General features: G+C 40.9%; 4 protein-coding genes across 7 annotated transcripts in view; all 4 read left to right on the top strand.

Moving 5' to 3' along the window:
- Nucleotides 1-6,415, top strand: part of LOC134087543 (adhesion G protein-coupled receptor E1-like) — a 16,814-nt gene extending 10,399 nt beyond the window's left edge. For all 4 annotated transcript variants that reach the window (XM_062541125.1, XM_062541117.1, XM_062541133.1 and 1 more), the window contains 8 exons: nt 1-160; nt 2,356-2,523; nt 2,977-3,183; nt 4,571-4,803; nt 4,976-5,042; nt 5,182-5,273; nt 5,364-5,526; nt 5,667-6,415. The exon at nt 1-160 is cut by the window's left edge and continues 22 nt beyond it. In XM_062541125.1, coding sequence (XP_062397109.1) covers nt 1-160; nt 2,356-2,523; nt 2,977-3,183; nt 4,571-4,803; nt 4,976-5,042; nt 5,182-5,273; nt 5,364-5,526; nt 5,667-5,840 — 1,264 coding nt within the window. In that variant the 3' untranslated portion in view covers nt 5,841-6,415. The remainder of the gene's footprint in view (nt 161-2,355; nt 2,524-2,976; nt 3,184-4,570; nt 4,804-4,975; nt 5,043-5,181; nt 5,274-5,363; nt 5,527-5,666) is intronic.
- A 3,638-nt stretch (nt 6,416-10,053) lies between these two features.
- On the top strand, nt 10,054-10,540 carry LOC134087887 (histone H2B-like). Its single transcript, XM_062541705.1, has one exon. The coding sequence runs from the start codon at nt 10,061-10,063 to the stop codon at nt 10,433-10,435; it is 375 nt and encodes a 124-aa protein (XP_062397689.1). The 5' UTR covers nt 10,054-10,060; the 3' UTR covers nt 10,436-10,540.
- Nucleotides 10,541-14,647: 4,107 nt separating this feature from the next.
- On the top strand, nt 14,648-15,198 carry LOC134087945 (histone H4). The gene has a single exon (XM_062541806.1). The coding sequence runs from the start codon at nt 14,685-14,687 to the stop codon at nt 14,994-14,996; it is 312 nt and encodes a 103-aa protein (XP_062397790.1). The 5' UTR covers nt 14,648-14,684; the 3' UTR covers nt 14,997-15,198.
- Nucleotides 15,199-15,801: 603 nt separating this feature from the next.
- LOC134087904 (histone H2B-like) lies at nt 15,802-16,254 on the top strand. The gene has a single exon (XM_062541745.1). The coding sequence runs from the start codon at nt 15,814-15,816 to the stop codon at nt 16,186-16,188; it is 375 nt and encodes a 124-aa protein (XP_062397729.1). The 5' UTR covers nt 15,802-15,813; the 3' UTR covers nt 16,189-16,254.
- Nucleotides 16,255-24,798: the final 8,544 nt, after the last annotated feature.

The raw sequence follows: 24,798 nt of genomic DNA, 5'->3' as shown, positions 1-24,798 counted from the left end.
AACTTCTAACAGCATGCACAACGTCTTCAACAACAGCCATTTCCGTAAAAGAAATGCTAAACGTACATACATGGGTGCCAAAGTAGTGTTAATCATCTTGCCCCAAGTAACGGTCAAGACGCTTCCCAAGCCGATCATGCTGACCTTTCAACACTTTAACGTAAGGTCTAACCTCACTTTTCTTTGTGTGAAGTTTTGTCAACAGACCTTGGCCGGGTTTCCCAGATTCGTTAAGAAGCTCTTAAGTGCTAAGAACTTCTTAGGAGCGTTCTTAGAACGTTCTTAGAGCGCCCCTAACAAGTTCTTAGCACTTCAGTGCTTCTTAACGAATCTGGGAAACCCGGCCCGTGGCTGTGTTTCCCAGATTTGTTAAGAAGCTCTTAAGTGCTAAGATCTTAGCTTTTAAGAACGCACCCAAGAAGATCTTAGCACTTAAGAGCTTTTGTGCTTTCACACTGCCGCCGACTTGAGCTTCCAAAGATTCCAAAAGTCATTAATTTTCAATGGAAGCCGGCTTCTCTTGCTGCCAGCAGCGACTAATCCGAGTCGCGTTTTGGGCGTCTTGAGCGACTAAAGAAAGTTGAAAGTGGCTCAACTTTATGGTAATGAGCTATGACGCGGTTCAGCGACCAAACGATCAGCAACGAACATAGAATGCTACTACGTCAGAGCGGCCAAAGCATCCAAGCTTCACACGGCGTCCTTGCCAGGGCGTCCAGAGCGATCTTGGAAGCTCAAGTCGCTGGCGGTGTGTACGTACAGTTAACGAACATTAGCACTTTCATAACATAGAAGCTCTTGGAGACCCAACTGTTCCGACATTACCTTCTCTCTCAGCAGATGAAGAGTTCAAATGCAAAACCCTCTAAATCCGTTGGACCAGTTTTCTTTTAAATTAGCTTTTTTTTTAAATAGTTTTTTGCATACAATTTTATTTTTTATTTTTACAGTTTTGAAGCAAAATTGTTTGATTATGTGTGGAGAGCATTTACTCATGGCCAACAGCCCAACACACCTAACATGATGATGTGCACATTCTTCTACCTCTCCGACCACTATCCCTTGAATTCCCCTTGAGAGCTTAAAGGAGAATTCCGGTGTGAAATTGAGCTTAACTGTACCGAAACATGTTAAGGTGTACTCACACGTGTTTTAGACGCACTTTCACTCACCCCCAGCATTCCGAACTCCTCCGTTTTCAGCCTATAGCTTACAGTAGGCTTGAATCTATTAGATTGGGCATTACGTAGCCTGTGCAGCTAAATCGCTATTTTTAAACCATTAAAAAGGTTCCAAGTAACTCCACACTGCATTGGTTGACTTCTGAGGGTCCTGACATTTAAAACGAGATACTTAGAACTTTGGAAGTGCACAGGAAGTTTATTTAAAAAGACTGTTTATTCAAGCAGTACCTTCATAGAATCTCTCCGCTGGGCGCCATCTTGTGGTGAAGTCGCGATAAGTCGACTGACGAGCACAAACGAACAGGAAAGACAGGGGGACATATTGCAACCATTTTGAGCTTTGTTACTCATCATGCTCATGTAGACAGTATAACTATGTATTTCCTATGGAATTACTTTAGCAATATGTTCCCCTGTCCTTCCTGTTCGTTCGTGCTCGTCAGTCGGCTTATCGCGACTTGATTCCAAGATGGCGCCCAGCGGAGAGATTCTATGAAGGCACTGCTTGTAAACAGTCTTTTTTTAATAAACTTCCTGTGCATTTCCAAAGTTCTCAGTATCTCGTTTTAAATGTCAGGACCCTCAGAAGTCTACCAATGCAGTGTGGAGTTACTTGGAACCTTTTTAATGGTTTAAAAATAGCGATTTAGCTGCATAGGCTACGTAATGCCCAATCTAATAGATTCAAGCCTACTGTAAGCTAGGCTGAAAACGGAGGAGTTCGGAATGCTGGGGGTGAGTGAAAGTGCGTCTAAAACACGTGTGAGTACACCGTAACATGTTTCGGTACAGTTAAGCTCAATTTCACACCGGAATTCTCCTTTAAATATCTGCACTCTCATACTCTGGATATCTCGTAGTGTTTGTAATGTAGTATTTATTGTTTCTGTAAGGTCTCCTTTGCAATGTAGCTTGAATGTTAATCCTCATGTTGTAAGTCACTTTGGCTAAAAGCGTCTGCTAAATGTAGACGTGAATGTAATTTAAACTTGATTTTTCTTGGATATTCCCTTGGGAAGCAAGAAAGTATCTATCTATCTATCTATCTATCTATCTACATTATGTATTCATCTTTCTATCTATCTCTGTCTGTCTACTCATATAATGAGGTGTAGCAATTGATGAATCCTGAATCCTAAGTCTTGAAACCTCTTCACCCTGCTTTTGCCAGGTCTCAGACCCAGCGGATAAGCCTGCCTGTGTGTACTGGAGTGAGGGTGCTTGGGTCACGGACGGCTGTTCTGCCAGCGAGTCCATGTCCAACTCCACACACACGGTGTGCTCCTGTACCCACCTGTCCACCTTCGCAATGATCATGCAGACGAACCCAAACACTGAGGTATGGACTTTGTCCAGTTATCATTATGTTATTATTATTATTATTGTAGCTTTCGTTGTTGGTTTTTCAGCATCGAGAGAGCAACATTTCCATTTATTATTGTTGTTGTTGTTGTTTTTCATTGTAGTCGTTGTGGTCATCTCTGCGATTTTGTCATTCTTATTATTATATTATAACGAGGGCTGAGAACCAAAGGGGCGTTCACCAAATTTACAGGAGAGCCAAAACAAATCTAACTGACCTTTTGGTTTTTGTTCAATAACGTTATATTTATAAATATTTTACTTCTATAATTTTGTCAGTTAGAAAGAGCTCGTCAAGAGCTTTCAGGTGATATGTACAACTAAATTTTGACCAAAATGTCACTTACGCCCCTTTGGTTCTCAGCCCTCGATAATATGTTATTATTCGTATGATTTATTTATTATTTCACTAGTTGTGATTTGTTTTCAGAGTGATCCCGTTGTAGAGGCGCTGAGTGCAGTTTTCGTGCTGATCGGCCTCGTCTTCCTGACCCTAGCCTTGTTGACCTTTGCCCTCTGTCGGCGCAACTCCCGAGTGACCAACGTGGCGCGGCTCAACCTCTCCGTGTGCCTGCTGCTGGCTCACGCCCTCTTCCTCCTCACTCAGACGGCCCTGCGCCTCATCCAGCCACACAGGGTGCTCACATACATCCCCCAATATATCTACCATATTTATACATCTATATATCTATAAATATGTGAAGAGTTCAGATGCAAAAGCCTCTAAATCCACTTTTTGATTTGTAGGCGAAACCCTATAGGAGCCTGATACAAAATGCTCATTTAAAAGAAAAGTGGTCAGACGGATTTAGAGGCTTTTGCATCTGAACCCTTCATATATATATATATTTTCCCCGCATACCTGTCTCAGTAAAACTGGATCATATTGTTACTTTGATACTTTTACTTTGATACTTTGCTAGAGCTTTTTTACTCCTAAGAAATAGCCTCCAAAGTTCAGCTTCAAGGTACGCAAGATGTCTATGAAGCCAATTTGATGGTAGACAAACTTGTAATAGGGGAATCTGTTACCTAGCATAGTTATACAGCATAGCCGTAGCCACAGAGAACCAGAAAAGTAACTTCAAGAAATGCTGACTTGGGAGACATCTGTGATCATCGCAAAGCATTACCTTATCAGTAGATATAACTGTTTGGGGATATTTTTTTCTTGTTTTCTGTCCTTTGCCTACCAAACAAAAGCATGAGAAGCCATGAGAAGTAGGCTATTTACAACGGCAAAGTAACACATAAATATATTCAAACTCTAGGGGAGCTCTAGAGTCACCAGAAACTGCCTGAAACATACCCGAAACTGCATAGTGTACCTTTAAAGATTCTGCAGGTGGTGTTGATGCAAGATTGAAAGATGGACTCCAAAGTAGATTTAGGTCATGAATAGTATAACTTTCACTGATCCCAAAGTAGATTCAGGTAATGAACAGTAATCTCCTTTATTGATCCCAGAGTAGATTCAGGTCATGAACAATATTCTCCTGTATTGATCCCAAAGTAGATCCAGGTAATGAACAATATTCTCCTTTATTGATCATTCTCCTTTATTGATCCCAAAGTAGATTCAGGTAATGAACAGTATTGATCCCTGAACAGTATTACCGTATTACATGTCTATAGGACGCATTACTGTGCGTTCAGACCAAAACCGTCAAAAGCGTCAAAGTTGCTGGTGAAGCTCATAGCCCGACGCTCATCCCAGTTCAGCGCTGAAAGCGTCAAAGCCATGACGTGAAACATTCGGACAAACTACAAGCAGCAATCCTGCGAGTTTGACATTCTGATTAGTTGACGCCGAACCGTGTCATAGCTAATTACCATAAAGTTAACTGAGGCTCAACTTTTTGTTGACGCCCGTGAAGCTCATGAAGCCACGCTCACGCCCAGAACGCTTTTGACGCCGGTAACGCCGACTCTCCATAGAAAATGAATGATTTCCGGCGCTCTTGACGCTTTTGACGGTCTTGGTCTGAACGCACAGTTAGGTTGAGTCTTCGTGTTTCCTGCAGGTGCTGTGCAAGCTGCTGGCCGGCGTGCTTCACTTCCTGTTCCTGTGTTGTTTCGTGTGGATGTCCGCCGAGGCCGTGCTGCTCTTCCTGTCCGTCCGCAAGCTGCGGCAGATCAAGGCCAAGGACCGCACGGGCCCGCACTGGCGATACAAGCTTCTGATTGGCTATGGGATCCCACTGGTCATCGTGGCCGTGGCGGCGATAGCTGTGCCTGACGGACATGGAAGTGAGAAGTGAGTATGAGAAGGGAGGGAGAGTGGCTTTAAAGGTACCAGAAGTACTTTTGTTGACAAAACAAAACAAAAACATAAACAAAAAGTAAAAAATAAACTTACTATGATGCAACTGCAAAGACAGTCGTTGGCTTAAGTGTGGACAACTTTCACTCATTCTTTTATTTTACAGGTGCTGGCTGGTGACAGAGAAAGGATTCAACTGGAGTTTTCTCGGTCCTGTCTGCTTAATCCTCACTGTGTGTACTAAATTATCATATTGTGAGATTAACAAGGATGAAAGAGGGAGAGAAAGAGAGAGAGAGAGAGAGAGAAGGAATTGTTCTGATGGGTGGATATACGGTATATAGATTTGACTTTCTGTTTCTTCCTTTTCAGGGAAATATCATACTGTTCATCATCATCTTCATCACCATCCACACTACACTGAGGGCGGCCCGCAGCGAAGCCTCTAAGGTCAAGTACACCAGGTATGGAAACAGAACACCTACCACATCCCCCCTCAAGCAAATTCACCCAGAGAGAGAGAGAGAGAGAGCTTGATGATCATTTCATTGCAGACTCCTCCTGTTCAAAATCATGGCCCAGTGCGTGATCCTCGGCTGCCCCTGGATATTTCTAATGGCGTCAGAGGAGAGTAGAGTGCTGGAGCTCATCTTCGTCTTCCTCACCTCCCAGCAAGGAACCGTCATCTTCCTCATCCACTGTCTACTCAACGACGAGGTCAGTCAGTGCCACAGTCCCTCTCTGTCTTCAAAAAAAACCTCTTGCAGGCCTTTTTTTGTTGTTGTTTTTTTGTTTGTTTTTTTTCTTCGCCTGTTTCACTACATGTCCGCCCTTGCGCCATTCGGCATTGTCCGCAGGTGCGCAAGCAGTACGCCAAATGGTGGAAGAAATACGGCCTGAGCAGCAAGTTCCCAGACACCTCAGCCTCTCTCGCCCTCTCAACGACTCGGCACAGCAGCAACTCACAGACCGGAGACACGACTCTGCACACCGCCCAGCAGACCGAGGCCGAGCCCGACAAGGAGGATTAGAGTGTGGCCAAGGACCGCACGGGCCCGCACGGGCGACACAAGCTTCTGACTGGCCATGGGATCCCCACTGGTCATCCAAACTGTTTTTTTTTTGTCAAATTCAGCAAAAATGCTCCATACTTTTCCGAGCTTTCTATATTTTGAGTGTTCTAAAAATGATTTGTATCAGCTCTGGAACTGTAAATGGGAACCAATCATTGTGGCGTGGAATAAGCTGTGAGTACTTCCAGTGCATCTTGAGCAAACCATTTCCTTGGCAGTTAAGCCCAAAGTAACTTAGAATTCAATTGGTGATTCAATTGTGGCAAACATAGACAACATAATAATAATAATAATAATAATAATAATAATAATAACAACAACAAACTAAATTAGAATCTGATTTTGTGAATAAAATATATTGTATAATAAGATGCAAATTTGACCTTTAAAGTCCAATGTGTTGATAGCTTGATTCTTAGAAATGTGAAATGTAATATAAAATATTGCACAGTAACAGAGTAAACGTCTGTCTTTTATTTCCATCTTTTGTTTTTGAAAACGTCAGATATGTTTTATGATATGATATGTATTAGATCAATTATCTGTTAATATTGTTATTGGAATTATAATTAGTATACTTCTATGATTAAAAATTTCTATTAAAATTGTCCCGGTCTGTCTTTTTTGCCATACACATCAATATGTTTAAACACACACACACACACACACACACACACACACACACTGTAACTGACATGGAAACAAACTGCCCAAACATAGAATAACATAGCATAGCATAACGATAAAACAGGAAGCTTGTTTTGTCCTTGCTCCACACTCGAGTGCAAGAGTATGTGCATGTGTCCCCACATCGCAGCCGAACCCCATTTGGACTTCAGGTGACCCCACATGGTGTCCACACCCAATGGTTGGGAAACGATTCTATGTGATAATAAGTTACGTACTTATATACTCACTTGCAATTCAAATGGGGGTCGGCTGCTTTGTGGGGACACATGCACATACTCTCGCACTCGAGTGTGGAGCAAGGACAAAACAAGCGTCCTGTTTTATCGTTATGCTATGCTATGTTATTCTATGTTTGGGCAGTTTGTTTCCGATTCTATGTGATAATAAGTTACTTATTTATAAGTACTCACTTGCATTCAGGCTCAATGGCAATGTGTAAAACGGTCATACGATCTGGAAGACTGGGGCATTGTGATCTAATGGGACGCTTACAGTTTTTTTTACGATTGTTTACACACACACACACTAGAATAAAAAATGTCCACACAATTTGCAAAATTTTACACCAAGGAGCAAAACACCTCCACAGATTTGCACACAACATTACACACAATGTCTGCTTCACCCTTTTTGCAGAACATTACACAGTGATTTGTAAAACTCTACACACGTTTCCACACCTTAGACACAGATAAGGATTGTGAGATTACTGTACTTCCTTGTCATTACAAAGCCCCGGATTGCCAATGATATGACTGATGACTAATGAACGAATTGGATAATCACATCCACCAGGTGTGTAAGCACACATGTGCAAAATTGAAAACGCAGCACTTAGGTGTGCTACAGTCTTGTTGCTTTTACAGTAGTTGTTCTTCAGAGTCAAAGTGTATACTCTATGCACAATGGACGCTCTAAATAATGACACCTGTGTAAAGTTAGGATTCAGAGATATCAAACATTACTTTGTCAGTACGAGGCAGAGCTTGTTACCGCGCACCTCTTCTCTGGAATAATCTTTCTCCCTCAATTCGATTAGCAGACACTAGTCTAGACTTAAAACATATCTCTTTGGTGCTCCCCATAGTTAGGTATGGTGCAGTGTGGAACTTCAACCACTTCAGGGTCTTATTGGAACGGACCACCTCTGCTGTGGGCTTGTGTGACTGGTGCCCCAGTCATGTGTCCCATGGTGGCTATACTGACCACACCTGAGCTGGTGCTGACCACCCTCCACCATGCCTTAGTTATGCTGCTTTAGCATAGCGCTGTCATGGACTTCTCATGTGTCATTCCGTACAACTCCTCTTCTCCCCTCTCCCTCTGTCTCTCTCAACTCTCCCTCTTTCCCTCTCTCCCTGTCCTGTCATTCAACTCCCTCTATTTCCCTCTGCCTTTTCCCTCTATAGTATAATCATTTATATCCCCATTGATATGCTTATTACAGTTTTTTTCAATTGCTTACACATAATTTTTCAAACCGAGTTCTTTTTAACAAAATTTAAGCACAGGTATCCAAACGCCACACTCAGTTTGCATAATTCCTAGATTCTTTGCAAAATGAAAAGCTTCAGTCAAAACAAACACACTTCAGTCAAAACATACACACTTCAGTCAAAACATATACACATATTTGTAAAAATGCTATTAGTTGTCATTTAACAAACACAGTCGTCAATGATCAGACACTATCGCAGCCAGTTTAATGAAATCAATTGAACAAATAAAATCTGTAGACAAACAAAAACTACTGCATAAAGTACATACACTTTGACTCTGAAGAGCAACTGCAAAAGCAACAAGACTGTATACCATACTACAGTGTATAGCACACCTGTGCTGCGTTTTCAATTTTGCACATGTGTGCTGACACACCTGGTGGATGTGATTATCCAATTCGTTCATTAGTGTAGTCATTGGCAATCCGGGGCTTTGTAATGACAAGGAAGTAACCTCACAATCCTTATCTGTGTCTAAGGTGTGGAAATGTGTGTAGAGTTTTACAAATCACTGTGTGTAATGTTTTGCAAAAAGGGCGAAGCAGACATTGTGTGTAATGTTGTGCAAATCTGTGGAGGTGTTTTGCTCCTTGGAGTAAAATTTTGCTAATTGTGTGAAAAAAAAATATTTTCGTGTGTAAACAATCGTAAAAAACTGTAATACCAACCGTCATGACTTATAGTGATACTAACCCACTTTATTTCTCTTCCCTTTCCCTATACCTCACCTATGAGGTAAACCATTACCTGCTGTGGTTCCCTGCCCGGATCCCTGGCCCACGCATCCTAGCGACCCATCACTTTGCGAAATTACTAATGGATTACTAATGGACAATGTATTCCATACACTGGACTATTTGAACCTTCTGATAGGCTACTACAAATGACTTTACTCTACTGTAACTGACCCTAGGCAGATGAGTTGAAACTGACTGGTGACCTTTCGTGGACATAACGCTTAAGCAGTAGGTAGGCTATTCACTGTCATAGACGGAATAATAAATAGCCTATTCCGTCCACGAAATAGCAGCTTGGTAACTTACGAAATGCATTCAGTGACATTGCTCGCATTTCGTGGACAAAATTACTTAACTGAATCGACTTAACAATGCATTCCGTGGACGAAATTAGTTCGTGCAGGCAACCCTATAGCCTACATTTCGTGAGTCAGCAGTTTACAGAATGAATTATGTAGGCCTAGCTAGCCTATAAACAGAAGTGTCGTGGCACACTCGGAACTAGACTGTTTAACGTTTCGGCTTACGCCTTCATCAGGGTTATTGAATCAATTAGCCTATGTGTCACGAAATACCAACAGTATCTTAACTTACGAAATGCATTCAGTGATTTCCGTGATTGCTCTCATTTCGTGGACAAAATTACTTTTTCTGAATCACAAAATCAGTTTCGTGACTTAACAATGCATTCCGTGGACGAAATTTCGTAGCCTAATGAATATGCATTTCGTCACACAAAATGCATCCTATCCACGAAATGAGGCATATTACACTTTGCGCCCCATAGTCTATGGTCATAGGCCTTTGTTGTTGTTTTCAGTAAATCCAAGGGGTGTTTCATAATGTCTTGCTGTAAAGAAAAGAAATCCCACAATGTTGTAAAAGCGTGTTTTCTTTATACTGTAAAATGTCAACATATTGCAGTACAATCAGTCAAGTTGTGAACATGTTTTATGCCAAACAAGCAAGTGGCTGAGGAACAAACAAAAGCTCTTGGAGAGTGCGGGACAAGAGCAGAGGGTGGCGTAACGATCTACGCCAAGTGGGTGGTGCTAACCTCCTCAGTGATTGCCCCTTTCGATTCAAAATGACCAATCATGTCTGGGTATTTGGTGTCGGAGGGAAAATGACAGGCCATTCTGGTCGTGGGTGTGTGAAGTGGCGCATTTAAATATTTGCATAGAACTTGGGATAAATACCACTGAACCTCCCTTCTGTATTATTTAGCATTGATCGCTAGCGACATTTCAACATGCCTGACCCAGCCAAGCCTGCCCCAAAGAAGGGCTCCAAGAAAGCCGTGACGAAGACCGCCGGCAAAGGAGGAAAGAAACGCAGAAAGTCCAGGAAAGAAAGTTATGCCATCTATGTGTACAAAGTCCTGAAGCAGGTCCACCCTGATACCGGTATCTCTTCCAAGGCGATGGGCATCATGAACTCCTTCGTGAACGACATCTTCGAGCGCATCGCTGGAGAGGCTTCCCGTTTGGCTCATTACAACAAGCGCTCCACCATCTCTTCCAGGGAGATCCAGACCGCTGTGCGTCTGCTTCTGCCCGGTGAGCTGGCCAAGCACGCCGTGTCCGAGGGAACAAAGGCAGTCACCAAATACACTAGCTCCAAGTAGAGTGTTCATGTAGTCTACGCTTCCTAACCCAAAGGCTCTTTTAAGAGCCACCCACACTCTCTTTGAAAAGCAATTCCTTTATAATCTATAACGTGTATGTGTGCGTGTGTGTATGTATATCCCCTCACACATATTCACACGTATTTTCTAATTGCCTTGCTTGCAACACATGGAAGTAGATTAGACACGGTCAAATGTAATGTGTAATTTCAATAGCACTAGTGTGCCATACACAGGTGTGCTTTTGGGGGTATTTGGGATATTTAGTGATTTTAGTTTATATTTACTATACTTGTCACCACTATGTTTTCTGGGTACTTTGGGGTTAACTGTAACCATTTTCTGAGGCTGTTGAAAACGCACCAAATCACACAATGTGGTCGTTTTGGGTGTCGTGGGTTGTAATAAAGGTTGTCGACGATCAAACTGACTACTTTTTTCATTCGTTTTAAGAGTTTAAAAGAAGAATTTCTAGTTGTCTTGCCAATCGCGCTCATAGTAGCCTATCCGCTGACGTCGGGTCCCGTAGCAACACAGTAGGCTACAGTATGAGGCTGCTGAGCCTGTCTTGTTGGCGGTGGCCTGTTGGAGGGATTGTAAGAAAAGTTGTAATTGTCAAATCGACTCGTTCTTTTTTATTTCTTCATCTGAAGAGGAGGAGAAGAAGGATTGGCAGCGATTGCGGCCGGGGCAAAAGTATAGTGTGGAGAAACCAGGTCCGCAGAGGTACGGCTCGCCAGCACCTGGGCTACCTTGTTGAGTTTATTATGTGGTGTCAAAACCGCAAGGATGTTTTTCCCCCACAGTATTTTGGCAGCAGCTGCCGCCAAATTCGCCAAATTCTACCCTCCTGCTTGAATCAGACCGTCATCCGCACACAAGGATGTTTTTGACAGTAGGCTAGCCTATGTTGGCAGCAATTGCTAAATTCTATCCTCCTGCTGCTTACCCAAGCTAGAAGAAAACCAAAAACTCTCCTCTTAAACTCTTCAAATTAATTTTAAAAGTAGTCTATTTGATTGTTGACGACCTTTATTACACGCTACGACACCCAAAACGACCAAATTGTGTGATTTGATGCACGTTTTAAACGGCCTCAAAAATGGTTACAGTTAACCCCAAAGTACCGTTTTGGGTTTCTTACAGTTGATACAATTATATTGCATTTTCAGTTGCAGATATTTGCAACATTGATCTTTGTGGTGTTTATGTTTTACCTTGAGTGTGTGTGTGTGTGTGTGTGTGTGTGTGTGTGTGTGTGTGTGTAGTTCTGGATCAAATAGTAGTCAAAAACAAGTGTTATTTGAATTGGGTCGGGGAAGCCTCATGGTGTTGTCAATATGAGTGTCAATCTTTTGGAGCTTCTGTTAGATGAGAGCCGAAATAATCTCTGGGACCATACTGTAAAAGGTAGTTTTCAAGGCCCTTGCTGTTTTGGGGGAAGATCCTATCACCCTTTCTCCTGCTCCTCGTACTAACAACAACAAATACAATGGCATTTCGGTATTTTATCTGTTCCTAACGATGGTATACTGTATAGTCCCATAATTACATTGGAATTAGCATATATTGGTGTAAATGTAGGCTAAACGTGGTGTTAGGAAGCTGATCAGGAACAATAGTCCACAATAATTCCCTTTTTAGATATTTAATTTTTAGATATTTAATTTGCAACAAATTGAAAATAGGGAGGGAAGACCACCACACATGTGGAGTAGGCCTAGACTTCAGTAAAGGCCCTACTAGTGAACCAAAAGGCAAACGGCATAATTACTACTTTGCAAAAAAAAATAGCCTAATCGTTTTTCCGACGCAGATGTAGAAGAGTCTAAACATATTTGCTGTTGCAGTTAGTGACTGTCCTTTGAAACATATCGAATTGCAGTTGAAAAACAAGTTGAGAAAAGTGTCAATGTCGGCCCTATTTCCTTTCGTGATTTGGGGTGAAGCGGGCGTGGGCGTTTGGTGACGCATATTCACCTTAATGACCGCGCATTCTACGTTCAGAAAAAAGGAGGGGCCTTGAAGGGGCAGTGCTTGGTAGTTTTCACCAACGTCCTCTTTGTTCAAACTAGTACGAGTAGCGAGACCCAACTTCATCATATAGAACATTGAGGGTGAGAGTAGATGGGGAAATAAGTGGAAGTTTTAGAGCAGAAAATGGCACTCCTCAAGGAAGCATTGTTAGTCCCCTATTATTTGCTATAATGATAGACCAGATATTCAAAGATGTGAGAGGCCCAGATGGAGTAGCGTTGTTTGCAGATGATGGTGCAATGTGGAAAAAGGGGAGGAACATAAAATATATTGTGAACAAGATGCAGGATGCTGTGAATGAGGTGCAACAGTGGGCAGTGCAATGGGGTTTTAGAATATCAATAGAGAAGACTAAGGTTATGTTCTTCTCAAGGAAAAATATTAACCAAGAGTTGAAAATAATGGTGGCTGGTCAAGAACTGGAGAGGGTGGAAACCTTTAAATACCTGGGAGTCTGGTTTGACAAAAGGTTGACATGGGCACATCATATCCAAAAGATGGTAGACAAGGGGAAAAGGATATTAAATGTCATGAGGTGTCTGGGTGGAGTGGATTGGGGTGCCTCTAGGTCAGCATTGGAGACAATTTATATAGGCCTAATGAGATCAGTGTTTGACTATGGATGTATAGCTTATGGGTCAGCCTCAAAGTCAAACTTAAATAAACTTGATGGTATGCATAATCAAGCTATGAGAATCATCAGTGGAGCAATTAAAACATCTCCAATAGCTGCATTGCAAGTGGAGGTGGGGGAGATGCCCCTGCATCTAAGGAGGGACCAGCTGGCGCTGGTATACTGGGCAAATGTCAAGGGACATAAAGAGAACCATATGTCCCAGTCAGTATTAAGGGAATGTCAGGAGAGAGCAAGCATGAAGGTAAAAAGCTATGGGTGGATAATAAAGAATAAGGTGAATGAAATGGGAATTGGTTCTCTAAACATCAGTCCTACTGTGGCATATCCAACAGTACCTCCCTGGATATTAGAGGAAGTGAAGGTGGATCTAGGGCTTTTGGAGGAAAAGAAGGAGGAAGGAGTGGACAAATACAAGGTAAACAGTTATATTACAGAAAAATACAGGCAATGTGTTAAGGTTTTTACAGATGCATCTAAAAGTACTGACAGTAAAGTAGGGGTTTCTTATGTGATTCCTGAAATGGACCTAGCTATAGCGAAAAGACTGAGTGATAACCTAGCTGTGTATACAGCTGAAATGGTGGGCATATGGCTAGCTTTGCTGTGGCTAGAAAGTAGCAACTATATGGAAGCAGTGATTGCCTCAGATTCAAGTGCAGCTCTAATAAGCATCCAGAACTTTCAGTCTGAGTCAAGGGAAGACCTTATAATAGAAATTCTGCAATTAGCATATGGGTTGCAAGCGTCAGGAAGGAGGGTGACGTTCATATGGGTTCCAGCTCATATAGGTGTTGAGGGGAACGAGCTGGCTGATGAACATGCGAAAAAAGCAACAGAAAAAGAGGATATAGACATTAACATCAAATACAGTAAGGCGGAGGTAAAAAGTATGGTTAAGGCTAGGATCACACATAAATGGCAGCATATATGGGACAATGGATGCACAGGGAGACACTTGTATAGAATACAAGGGAAAGTGGGGAAAGGCACACACACTACCAGGTCCAGGTGGGAGGAGAGTGCACTGACAAGATTGAGACTGGGACACACAAGACTTAACAGCACATTATTTGTAATGAAAAAACACGATAGTGGTCTCTGTGAGTATTGCCAGAGTCAAACGCCAGAAACGGTAGAACATGTTATTCTCCATTGCAATAAATACCATCAAGCAAGACAGAGATTGAATGATCAGCTGGTAGCAAATAATGTGTCCTTTGATCTGAAGACAGTATTGCAAAGTAACTCAGGGGATATTTTTGGTTTTTTACTTTCTTTTTTGAAAGATACAAACCTCCTGAAAAGGATATAAAATCTTTTTTTTTGTTCTAATTTGTTTTGTTTTTGTTTGTTTTGTTTGTTTTATTTATTTGTTTATTTGGGTTATACTAGTGCAGACAAAGATCCTTGAATATCCTGAATATCTCTGTAGAGTAGTGAATCCTGTTCCGTACTCCAGTCAAGTGGTGGCGGTAATGCACAAAGAAAAGGTGCCAACCGCCAATAAAATCAGAAGAAGAAGAAGAAGAAGAACTTCATCATATCTAGTACTTTCAGGCACAAGAGATTTTTAAGATGTCCGGCAGAGGCAAAGGAGGCAAAGGTCTTGGAAAGGGAGGCGCAAAGCGTCACCGCAAAGTTCTTCGTGATAACATCCAGGGGATCACCAAGCCTGCAATCAGGCGTCTGGCTCGCCGTGGTGGTGTGAAGCGTATCTCTGGTCTCATCTACGAGGAGACCCGTGGTGTGTTGAAGGTTTTCCTGGAGAACGTTATTCGTGATGCCGTCACCTACACCGAGCACGCCAAGAGAAAGACTGTGACCGCCATGGACGTCGTCTATGCTCTGAAACGCCAGGGTCGTACTCTGTACGGTTTTGGTGGTTAAATATCAGATCCCTCTCTCGACTTAACTCAAAGGCTCTTCTAAGAGCCACCCAATTCCTTTATAAAAAGTAATATTCCTTTGTTTAAACAATCCACTTGAATTAATTCTCAATGGCGTTGTGGGGCCTAAACTATTCTATGTGATGAGATTCGAAAGACTGGGGCATGGTATGGGCTACGTCTTGTGGTTGCCAAATGCCAAGAGGAAGCTAAGCCATTTCCAAATGTAGCCTTTATGAAAATGTGGGATTAATAAACTTTACAATAAGATGCGAGGTCATGAGTGAATTTCCAGTGGCCTAAATCCCAGGGGTATTTCCTATGTTTTACTTTGAAGTCTATAGATAGATAGATAGATAGATACTTTATTGATCCCCAAGGGGAAATTCAAGAAATATTTTTTTGGAAAGTACTCTACAAGCTTGTTTTCTTCACATTGTAAATGTAGCCTATGTCAACAATTTGCAGTACAAACAATTCAGTTAATTACGACAATTATTCGAGAGGTGTACCAGATGACTAGAGAAACTGCAATCATTAATTGCAAGATTTTCCCTCAGAAGAAAAGTGCGGGAAAAACAAACAAAAGAAGGTGGTGTAAAATGATGATCTGTGGGTGGTGCTAATCCCTCACTGACTGCCCCCCTCGATACAAAATAACCAACCGAGTTTTGGGATTTTGTTTCGGAGGGAAATTACAGCCATTCTAGTCGTGGGTGTGTTTAGTGACGCAGTCCTTTATTTACATAGAAAATGACTTATATACCAGGTAACTTCCTTCTAGGATTCACTCAGTCTTTCGAAATCGCAACATCGCCATGCCTGACCCAGCAAAGCCTGCGCCCAAGAAGGGATCCAAGAAAGCCGTGACTAAGGCGGCTGGTAAAGGAGGCAAGAAACGCAGAAAGTCCAGGAAGGAGAGCTATGCTATCTACATCTACAAAGTCATGAAGCAGGTCCACCCTGATACCGGTATCTCTTCCAAGGCGATGGGCATCATGAACTCCTTCGTGAACGACATCTTCGAGCGCATTGCTGGAGAGTCCTCCCGCTTGGCTCACTACAACAAACGCTCCACCATCTCTTCCAGGGAAATCCAGACCGCAGTACGTCTGCTTCTGCCCGGTGAGTTGGCCAAGCACGCCGTGTCTGAGGGAACCAAGGCCGTCACCAAGTATACCAGCTCCAAGTAAAGCCCAAAGTAACGCTTCATTATCCAAAGGCTCTTTTAAGAGCCACTCACATTCTCTTTGAAAAGCAATTCCTTTATAATCATAAATACTACTAATTATACATGCTGCTAGTCTAAACGATTTTCTTAGGATATATTTATGAAATGGGCCGGCTCAAAGGATGGCCTACAACCTGGTAATTTAATCGTGCGTAAAACCCACATTCTCTTTAAACGTAATTCCAACATCACTAACTGTAGGCTAAACTTGTATGCTGATCCCTTTTTAAGAATATAATCTCTACTAAGCATGAAGTAAATGGGGCTTTTGAGGATGTAAATCGTCATTTGACTGCGTTAGAATCCAAAAGTCTGGCCAGGAATATTTCTAATGGGGCGCCAAGTGTAGGCCTAACATATGCCTCATTTCGTGGACAGGATGCCTTTTGTGTGACGAAATGCATTCATTACGAAACCATGTTACACAGTAACGCATTTCGTCCACGGAACACAGAAAATCGATTATATTGTGTCCACGAAACACTGAAGAGAGCACGTCGTTTCGTGGACGAAACTGACTGGTTACCTTTCGTTCCGTGGACAGCTTAAAGCAATAGTTCGGAATTTTGGACATAGGACCTCATTTCCAACTCAGTCTGGGTGATATAGGTCGGTGAAGACCATTTTCAGTGAATTTCTGCCCTTCCTATGAGTTGCAGCGTTCATCTCGTGCTAATCTGGTGCCAAGATAACGCAAGTCAACGGTAACATCCAGCCTGCCAATGAAAACACTCCACAGAACACCCGAAACAAATACATTTTAACGTCAGACTATCGATGCACATGCTTAGTGTTGATAGAACCATGTTAGAAATAAAACAAACCTTGCATCGCATTGCAATAGCCTACTTTGTTCCCTGTATGGCAGTGGCGGATTGATATTGAGAAACTAGTCCCTCAAAATGTAATAAATCATTGAGTTGCAAGGTTAGTTTTATTTCTAAAATTATTCTATCAACACGGACATGTATATCGATAGTCCGACGATTTAATTGACTTGTCTCGGGTGTGGGGTGGAGTGAGTAAGACTGTTGTTGATGTCAGACTGATGTTACCGTAGAAATGTGTTAGCTCAAAACCAGCGTTAGCAAAGGGGGACGCTGCAACTGAAGGAAGGGGCTAAACGCGATAAAAACGGTCTCCACCGACCTATATCACCTCGGTAAAGTTGGAAATGAGGTCCTATGTCCAAAATTCCGAACTATTCCTTTAATGCAGTATTCGCTGTCGTAGACGAAATAATAAATATTCCGTCCACGAAATAGGTAACTTACGAAATGCATTCAGTGACATGCTCGTATTTCGTGGACGTAATTACAGTGCATGAAAATGCACTGTACTGTTCTTCCTAGTCTTCTTATTACAGTGCATGAAAATGCACTGTACTGTTCTTCCTAGTCTTCTTATTATTTTTACAGTGCATGAAAATGCACTGTACTGTTCTTCCTAGACTTCTTATTATATTTATTATTATTCCGCTTACCACTTTTTCTGACCGCAATTTCTCTTCAACCGTTTAACTTAGAAACTTCATTCAAACTTTGTAACTTAGATATTCTAATGGATCGGGTTGCTATGACTTTTCAACTTTGTAACTTTTATACTTTTTGAACTATTAAATAAAAAGTATTCAAAATTTCCCCATAGACTTAACATTGGCCTCTATGACATCACAATCGGGTCGTTGAGCAATTAGAATCTTATGCCAGGTGGCCAGCCCCACCTGCAGCAGCCCTCTCTCTCTCAGGCTTTAAGCATACAATCTCTCTGTGAAGACTACATATCCTGTTAACTGTTTCCTCTTTCCACAACTGTTTCAAAATAAAAGTCCTCACTGCAATAATACACTATTAAATCATTTAACCACTGAAACTACTCAACTATTTAACTGTTCAACCATTCCAACTGTCAGTTATCATCAACTATGCCTCCAGTCAACTAAATGAAACCTCCATGTACCTAGCAACCAACATAGCAACCATTAAAACTAAGCGTTTTTGACAGTTTCCATAGCAACCAACATGATTATAATACAGTAACTTCTTTATTCCTGATAGTGGGCACCATGGATACCCTAGCAACTACTGTTTCAAAATAAAAGTCCTCACTAGCAAGTTAGCATTGTTAGCATGGTTAGCATTTTTAGCATAACTGCTAAAAATGATTAGCTAAGTTAGCTAATCAACCTGGTTAGCATTGTTAGCATAGTTAGCATTTTTAACACAACTGCTAAAATGATAAGCTAAGTTAGCTAATCAACATGGTTAGCATTGTTAACATAGTTAGCAATGTTAGCATAGTTAGCATTTTTAACATTACTGCTAGAAATCATCAGCTAAGTTAACTTATCAACCTGATTAGCATTGTTAGCATAGTCAACATTTTAGAATACCTGTTAGAAATCATCAGTTAATTTAGAACAGGAATGTTTAAGCTTTAAAATGTCTACCTTAACACCATCAACTCTCTTTAAACTATGCAACCACCATATTTACCCTAGCTACACCTTAGTAGCCATATCTACATTTTTTTGCATTTTCATGCACTGGTAATTCCTTGGAATTGCATTTCTAGTCTTTATTATTATTCCGCTGACAGCTTTTTCTAACCGCAATTTCTCTTCAACCGTTTAACTTAGAAACTTCATTCAAACTTTGTAACGTAGGTATTCTAATGGATCGGGTTGCTATGACTTTTCAACTTTGTAACTTTTATACTTTTTGAACTATAAATTAAAAACTATTAAACATTTCCCCCATAGACTTAACATTGGCCTCTATGACATCACAATCGGGTCGTTGAGCAATTAGAATCTTATGCCAGGTGGCCAGCCCCACCTGCAGCAGCCCTCTCTCTCTCAGGCTTTAAGCATACAATCTCTCTGTGAAGACTACATATCCTGTTAACTGTTTCCTCTGTCCACAACTGTTTCAAAATAAAAGTCCTCACTGCAATAATACGCTATTAAATCATTTAACCACTGAAACTACTCAACTATTTAACTGTTCAACCATTCCAACTGTCATTTATCATCAACTATGCCTCCAGTCAACTAAATGAATCCTCCATGTACCTAGCAACCAACATAGCAACCATTAAAATTAAGCGTTTTTGACAGTTTCCATAGCAACCAACATGATTATACTACAGTAACTTCTTTAATCTTGATAGTGGGCACCATGGATACCCTAGCAACTACTGTTTCAAAATAAAAGTCCTCACTAGCAAGTTAGCATTGTTAGCATGGTTAGCACAGTTAGCATTGTTAACATAGTTAGCATTTTTAGCATAACTGCTAAAAATGATTAGCTAAGTTAGCTCATCAACCTGGTTAGCATTGTTAGCATAGTTAGCATTGTTAACATAGTTAGCATTTTTAGCACAACTGCTAAAATGATTAGCTAAGTTAGCTAATCAACGTGGTTAGCATAGTTAACATAGTTAGCAATGTTAGCATAGTTAGCATTTTTTAGCATTACTGCTAGAAATCATCAGCTAAGTTAACTTATCAACCTGGTTAGCATTGTTAGCATAGTTAACATTTTAGAATACCTGTTAGAAATTATTAGTTAAGTTAGAACAGGAATGTTTAAGCTTTAAAATGTCTACCTTAACACTATCAACTCTCTTTAAACTATGCAACCACCATGTTTACCCTAGCTACACCTTAGTAGCCATATCTACATTTTTTTGCATTTTCATGCACTGGTAATTCCTTGGAATTGCATTTCTAGTTATTTTTACAGTGCATGAAAATGCACTGTACTGTTCTTCCTAGTCTTCTTATTATTTTCTTTATTATTATTCCGCTGACAGCTTTTTCTAACCGCAATTTCTCTTCAACCGTTTAACTTAGAAACTTCATTCAAACTTTGTAACGTAGGTATTCTAATGGATCGGGTTGCTATGACTTTTCAACTTTGTAACTTTTATACTTTTTGAACTATAAATTAAAAACTATTAAACATTTCCCCATAGACTTAACATTGGCCTCTATGACATCACAATCGGGTCGTTGAGCAATTAGAATCTTATGCCAGGTGGCCAGCCCCACCTGCAGCAGTCCTCTCTCTCTCAGGCTTTAAGCATACAATCTCTCTGTGAAGACTACATATCCTGTTAACTGTTTCCTCTGTCCACAACTGTTTCAAAATAAAAGTCCTCACTGCAATAATACACTATTAAATCATTTAACCACTGAAAGTACTCAACTATTTAACTGTTCAACCATTCCAACTGTCATTTATCATCAACTATGCCTCCAGTCAACTAAATGAATCCTCCATGTACCTAGCAACCAACATAGCAACCATTAAAATTAAGCGTTTTTGACAGTTTCCATAGCAACCAACATGATTATACTACAGTAACTTCTTTATTCTTGATAGTGGGCACCATGGATACCCTAGCAACTACTGTTTCAAAATAAAAGTCCTCACTAGCAAGTTAGCATTGTTAGCATGGTTAGCATTGTTAGCATTTTTAGCATAACTGCTAAAAATGATTAGCTAAGTTAGCTAATTAACCTGGTTAGCATTGTTAGCATTATTAGCATAGTTAGCATTTTTAGCACAACTGCTAAAATGATTAGCTAAGTTAGCTAATCAACATGGTTAGCATTGTTAACATAGCTAGCAATGTTAGCATAGTTAACATTTTTAACATAACTTAGCTGATGATTTTTAGCAGTAAACTTATCAACCTGGTTAGCATTGTTAGCATAGTCAACATTTTAGAATACCTGTTAGAAATCATTAGTTAAGTTAGAACAGGAATGTTTAAGCTTTAAAATGTCTACCTTAACACCATCAACTCTCTTTAAACTATGCAACCACCATGTTTACCCTAGCTACACCTTAGTAGCCATATCTACATTTTTTTGCATTTTCATGCACTGGTAATTCCTTGGAATTGCATTTCTAGTCTTTATTATTATTCCGCTGACAGCTTTTTCTAACCGCAATTTCTCTTCAACCGTTTAACTTAGAAACTTCATTCAAACTTTGTAACGTAGGTATTCTAATGGATCGGGTTGCTATGACTTTTCAACTTTGTAACTTTTATACTTTTTGAACTATAAATTAAAAACTATTAAAACTTTCCCCATAGACTTAACATTGGCCTCTATGACATCACAATCGGGTCGTTGAGCAATTAGAATCTTATGCCAGGTGGCCAGCCCCACCTGCAGCAGCCCTCTCTCTCTCAGGCTTTAAGCATACAATCTCTCTGTGAATACTACATATCCTGTTAACTGTTTCCTCTGTCCACAACTGTTTCAAAATAAAAGTCCTCACTGCAATAATACACTATTAAATCATTTAACCACTGAAACTACTCAACTATTTAACTGTTCAACCATTCCAACTGTCATTTATCATCAACTATGCCTCCAGTCAACTAAATGAATCCTCCATGTACCTAGCAACCAACATAGCAACCATTAAAATTAAGCGTTTTTGACAGTTTCCATAGCAACCAACATGATTATACTACAGTAACTTCTTTATTCTTGATAGTGGGCACCATGGATACCCTAGCAACTACTGTTTCAAAATAAAAGTCCTCACTAGCAAGTTAGCATTGTTAGCATGGTTAGCACAGTTAGCATTGTTAACATAGTTAGCATTTTTAGCATAACTGCTAAAAATGATTAGCTAAGTTAGCTCATCAACCTGGTTAGCATTGTTAGCATAGTTAGCATTGTTAACATAGTTAGCATTTTTAGCACAACTGCTAAAATGATTAGCTAAGTTAGCTAATCAACGTGGTTAGCATAGTCAACATAGTTAGCAATGTTAGCATAGTTAGCATTTTTTAGCATTACTGTTAGAAATCATCAGCTAAGTTAACTTATCAACCTGGTTAGCATTGTTAGCATAGTTAACATTTTAGAATACCTGTTAGAAATTATTAGTTAAGTTAGAACAGGAATGTTTAAGCTTTAAAATGTCTACCTTAACACTATCAACTCTCTTTAAACTATGCAACCACCATGTTTACCCTAGCTACACCTTAGTAGCCATATCTACATTTTTTTGCATTTTCATGCACTGGTAATTCCTTGGAATTGCATTTCTAGTTACTTAACTGAATCACGAAATCAGTTTTGTGACTTCGTGGACGAAATGTGAAGTACGAAAATGAGATTAATCAATGCATTTCGTAAGTTACCAGTAGGCCTAGTTGCTATTTCGTGACACATAATTAATTCCGTAAACTGCTGACTCACGAAATGTATACTGTAGCTGCACGAAACTAATTTCGTGATTTTATCCACGGAATGTATTGTGAAGTCACGAATGCATTTCGTAAGCTACCTATTAGCCTCATTTACATATTTTTACATGATATTTAAAAACAACTTGCAATACAAAAAAGTATTGCCTTAAAGCAGGGGTCAGCAACCTGCGGCTCTGGAGCCGCATGCGGCTCTTTAGCGCAACCCTGGTGGCTCCCTGAGCGTCTTCAAAAATGTATGAAAATGAATGGGGGGATTTTTGTTTGTTTGTTTTAATATGGTTTCTGTATCAGGACAAACATTCTTAACGTTTTCCAATGTTGTAAAAATGTGAATAATAAATATTAAAGTTCAACATTTCTGTCAACGAAGATTTGATAGCCTGCGACACACGTTTCAGGGCGGCGCCGTGCCATGCAGGTGGCTGTGGTTGTAAACAAACCGGCGGGTGTCAGCATGGCCATGGCATGGATCCCAAAGGGAAAAAGAGAAAGATAGCCGATGAGATCAGAGAATTTAAGGCAGAAATGACCGAATCATTTGCTTTCATTGCCATTGCGGAAGGATTGCCTGCATGTTTGCTTGCTTTGTAATGAGAAGTTGGCGAACAACAAAAAGAGAGACATTTAGAAAGACATTTTCAGGGAAGGCATGCTACATTTGCAGCCGACTACCCAGTTGGGACTGGGAGAAAAAGTGTGATTGCAGTAGCCTACTTCTGGAGAAATTTTGTTGCAACCTGAGAGATATTAAAACGTGGAAAACAACGGTTCACGGACGGTGATTACACGAAGTTGAACTTAAAGCACCAGCGGAGTAGTCACGTGGTGTGTCATTAGCCGTGTTCAAGTTCAACTCCAAATGACCTTTTGCAGCAACGAGAGCTGCCGGTGGCAGCAGGGGCGGGGATGCAAACGCTGTTATGAAGTTGTACACTCTCTACTTCCCGTAGTGTAGACTTGGCTAGGCTTGACCATGTGACGAATCACGAGGCACGGACCCGCACGGACCCTTGTGGATATGAGGAGGCATCTAAACACCTGCACATACGTCAGGGATGTAAAAGCCAATTAGGGCAAAGACCTGACGTCATGAAGGCAGGGTCTAGGCTCCGCTGCTCTCCGCAGTACCTCCAGACCGGCTGCTCTTTTGCGGAGCAGCCGCCTGGCCACGCCTTGCTCCCGCGATAAGTTGAGGCCATGTGATACCGACTGCCGAGTCGAAAACACGCCCATCTAGACCATCGTGGACAGATTTTTAACCACGTGCATCTTGTGCTGCGCAGTTTTTGTGCTGCGCAGCCAACTTGAACGCGCCTATTCTCTCCGAGATGCGCTGTAGGGAAAAACATGTAATCATGAAAGCTCATTATGTAGCCTCGTTGTAGCCTACTTAGTCATTTTGATAGTAGGCTAATATAGATAATATACACTTACAGCCTGTGTTACCTTCATATAAGGCTTACATAAGGCTTTTCATTTTTTGCGGCTCCAGACAGATTTGTTTTTTGTTTTTTTGGTCCAAAATGGCTCTTTGAACATTTTGGGTTGCCGACCCCTGCCTTAAAGAGACCCTATGCAACTTTTTCATAGTCGTAAAATCGCTTAGAAATCGTTGTTTTGCTTTGCAACTTTCTGATGAACGATCGTCTGCTGTTTACATCTGGAAGTCAGAGACGCGTAAGGAACAAGAAGAACCACGCTTGCAATTTATATATTTATATATAGCCTATATATGTACAAATATACACGCTAAAGCTGTCGGGGAAGCTCTGCAGAGAAATATGCAAGCATAAAACGAGCGAAAACGAAAAACGAAACCGAAAACCAGAGATGAAATCGCCAATCCTGCATTGTTCCTCTTTAATGTGGGAATATCTATTTGTTAAAATGTTTACCCTATATCACCCCATAATATATTCGTCCATAGACTTATAATGGGGCATAACAGGGGTGTTAACACACAAACAGCAGCTTATTGACCAGGTTGTGCACCCAGGTTGTGATCCTGGGACACCCTAGATTTTATTTTTGTATGACAAACTTTTACAGCAGCCGATGTCTGATTTCCCTAAAAAAAGGGGGTTTTGCCCCCTGGGTACTACCACATGCACCAAAAGAGATGTACACTATATTGCCAAAAGTATTGACTGAGAGCCAGTCTCCTCATCCAACATCAGTACGACCTCACAAGTGTAGTCTGAGACAATGGTCAAAAAGTCCCATAAATACACTCCTAACCCTTGTGGAAAGCCTTTACGGATGAGTTGAAGCTGTTATAGCTGCTAAGGGTGGACCAACGTCATATTAAGCCCTATGGATTAAGAATAGG

Source organism: Sardina pilchardus, chromosome 1 (genome assembly GCF_963854185.1).
Source record: "Sardina pilchardus chromosome 1, fSarPil1.1, whole genome shotgun sequence".
NCBI classification, from domain to species: Eukaryota; Metazoa; Chordata; class Actinopteri; order Clupeiformes; family Clupeidae; genus Sardina; species Sardina pilchardus.
The sequence above is the reverse complement of the archived record's forward strand: the minus strand, read 5'-3'. Positions and strand labels throughout refer to the sequence as shown.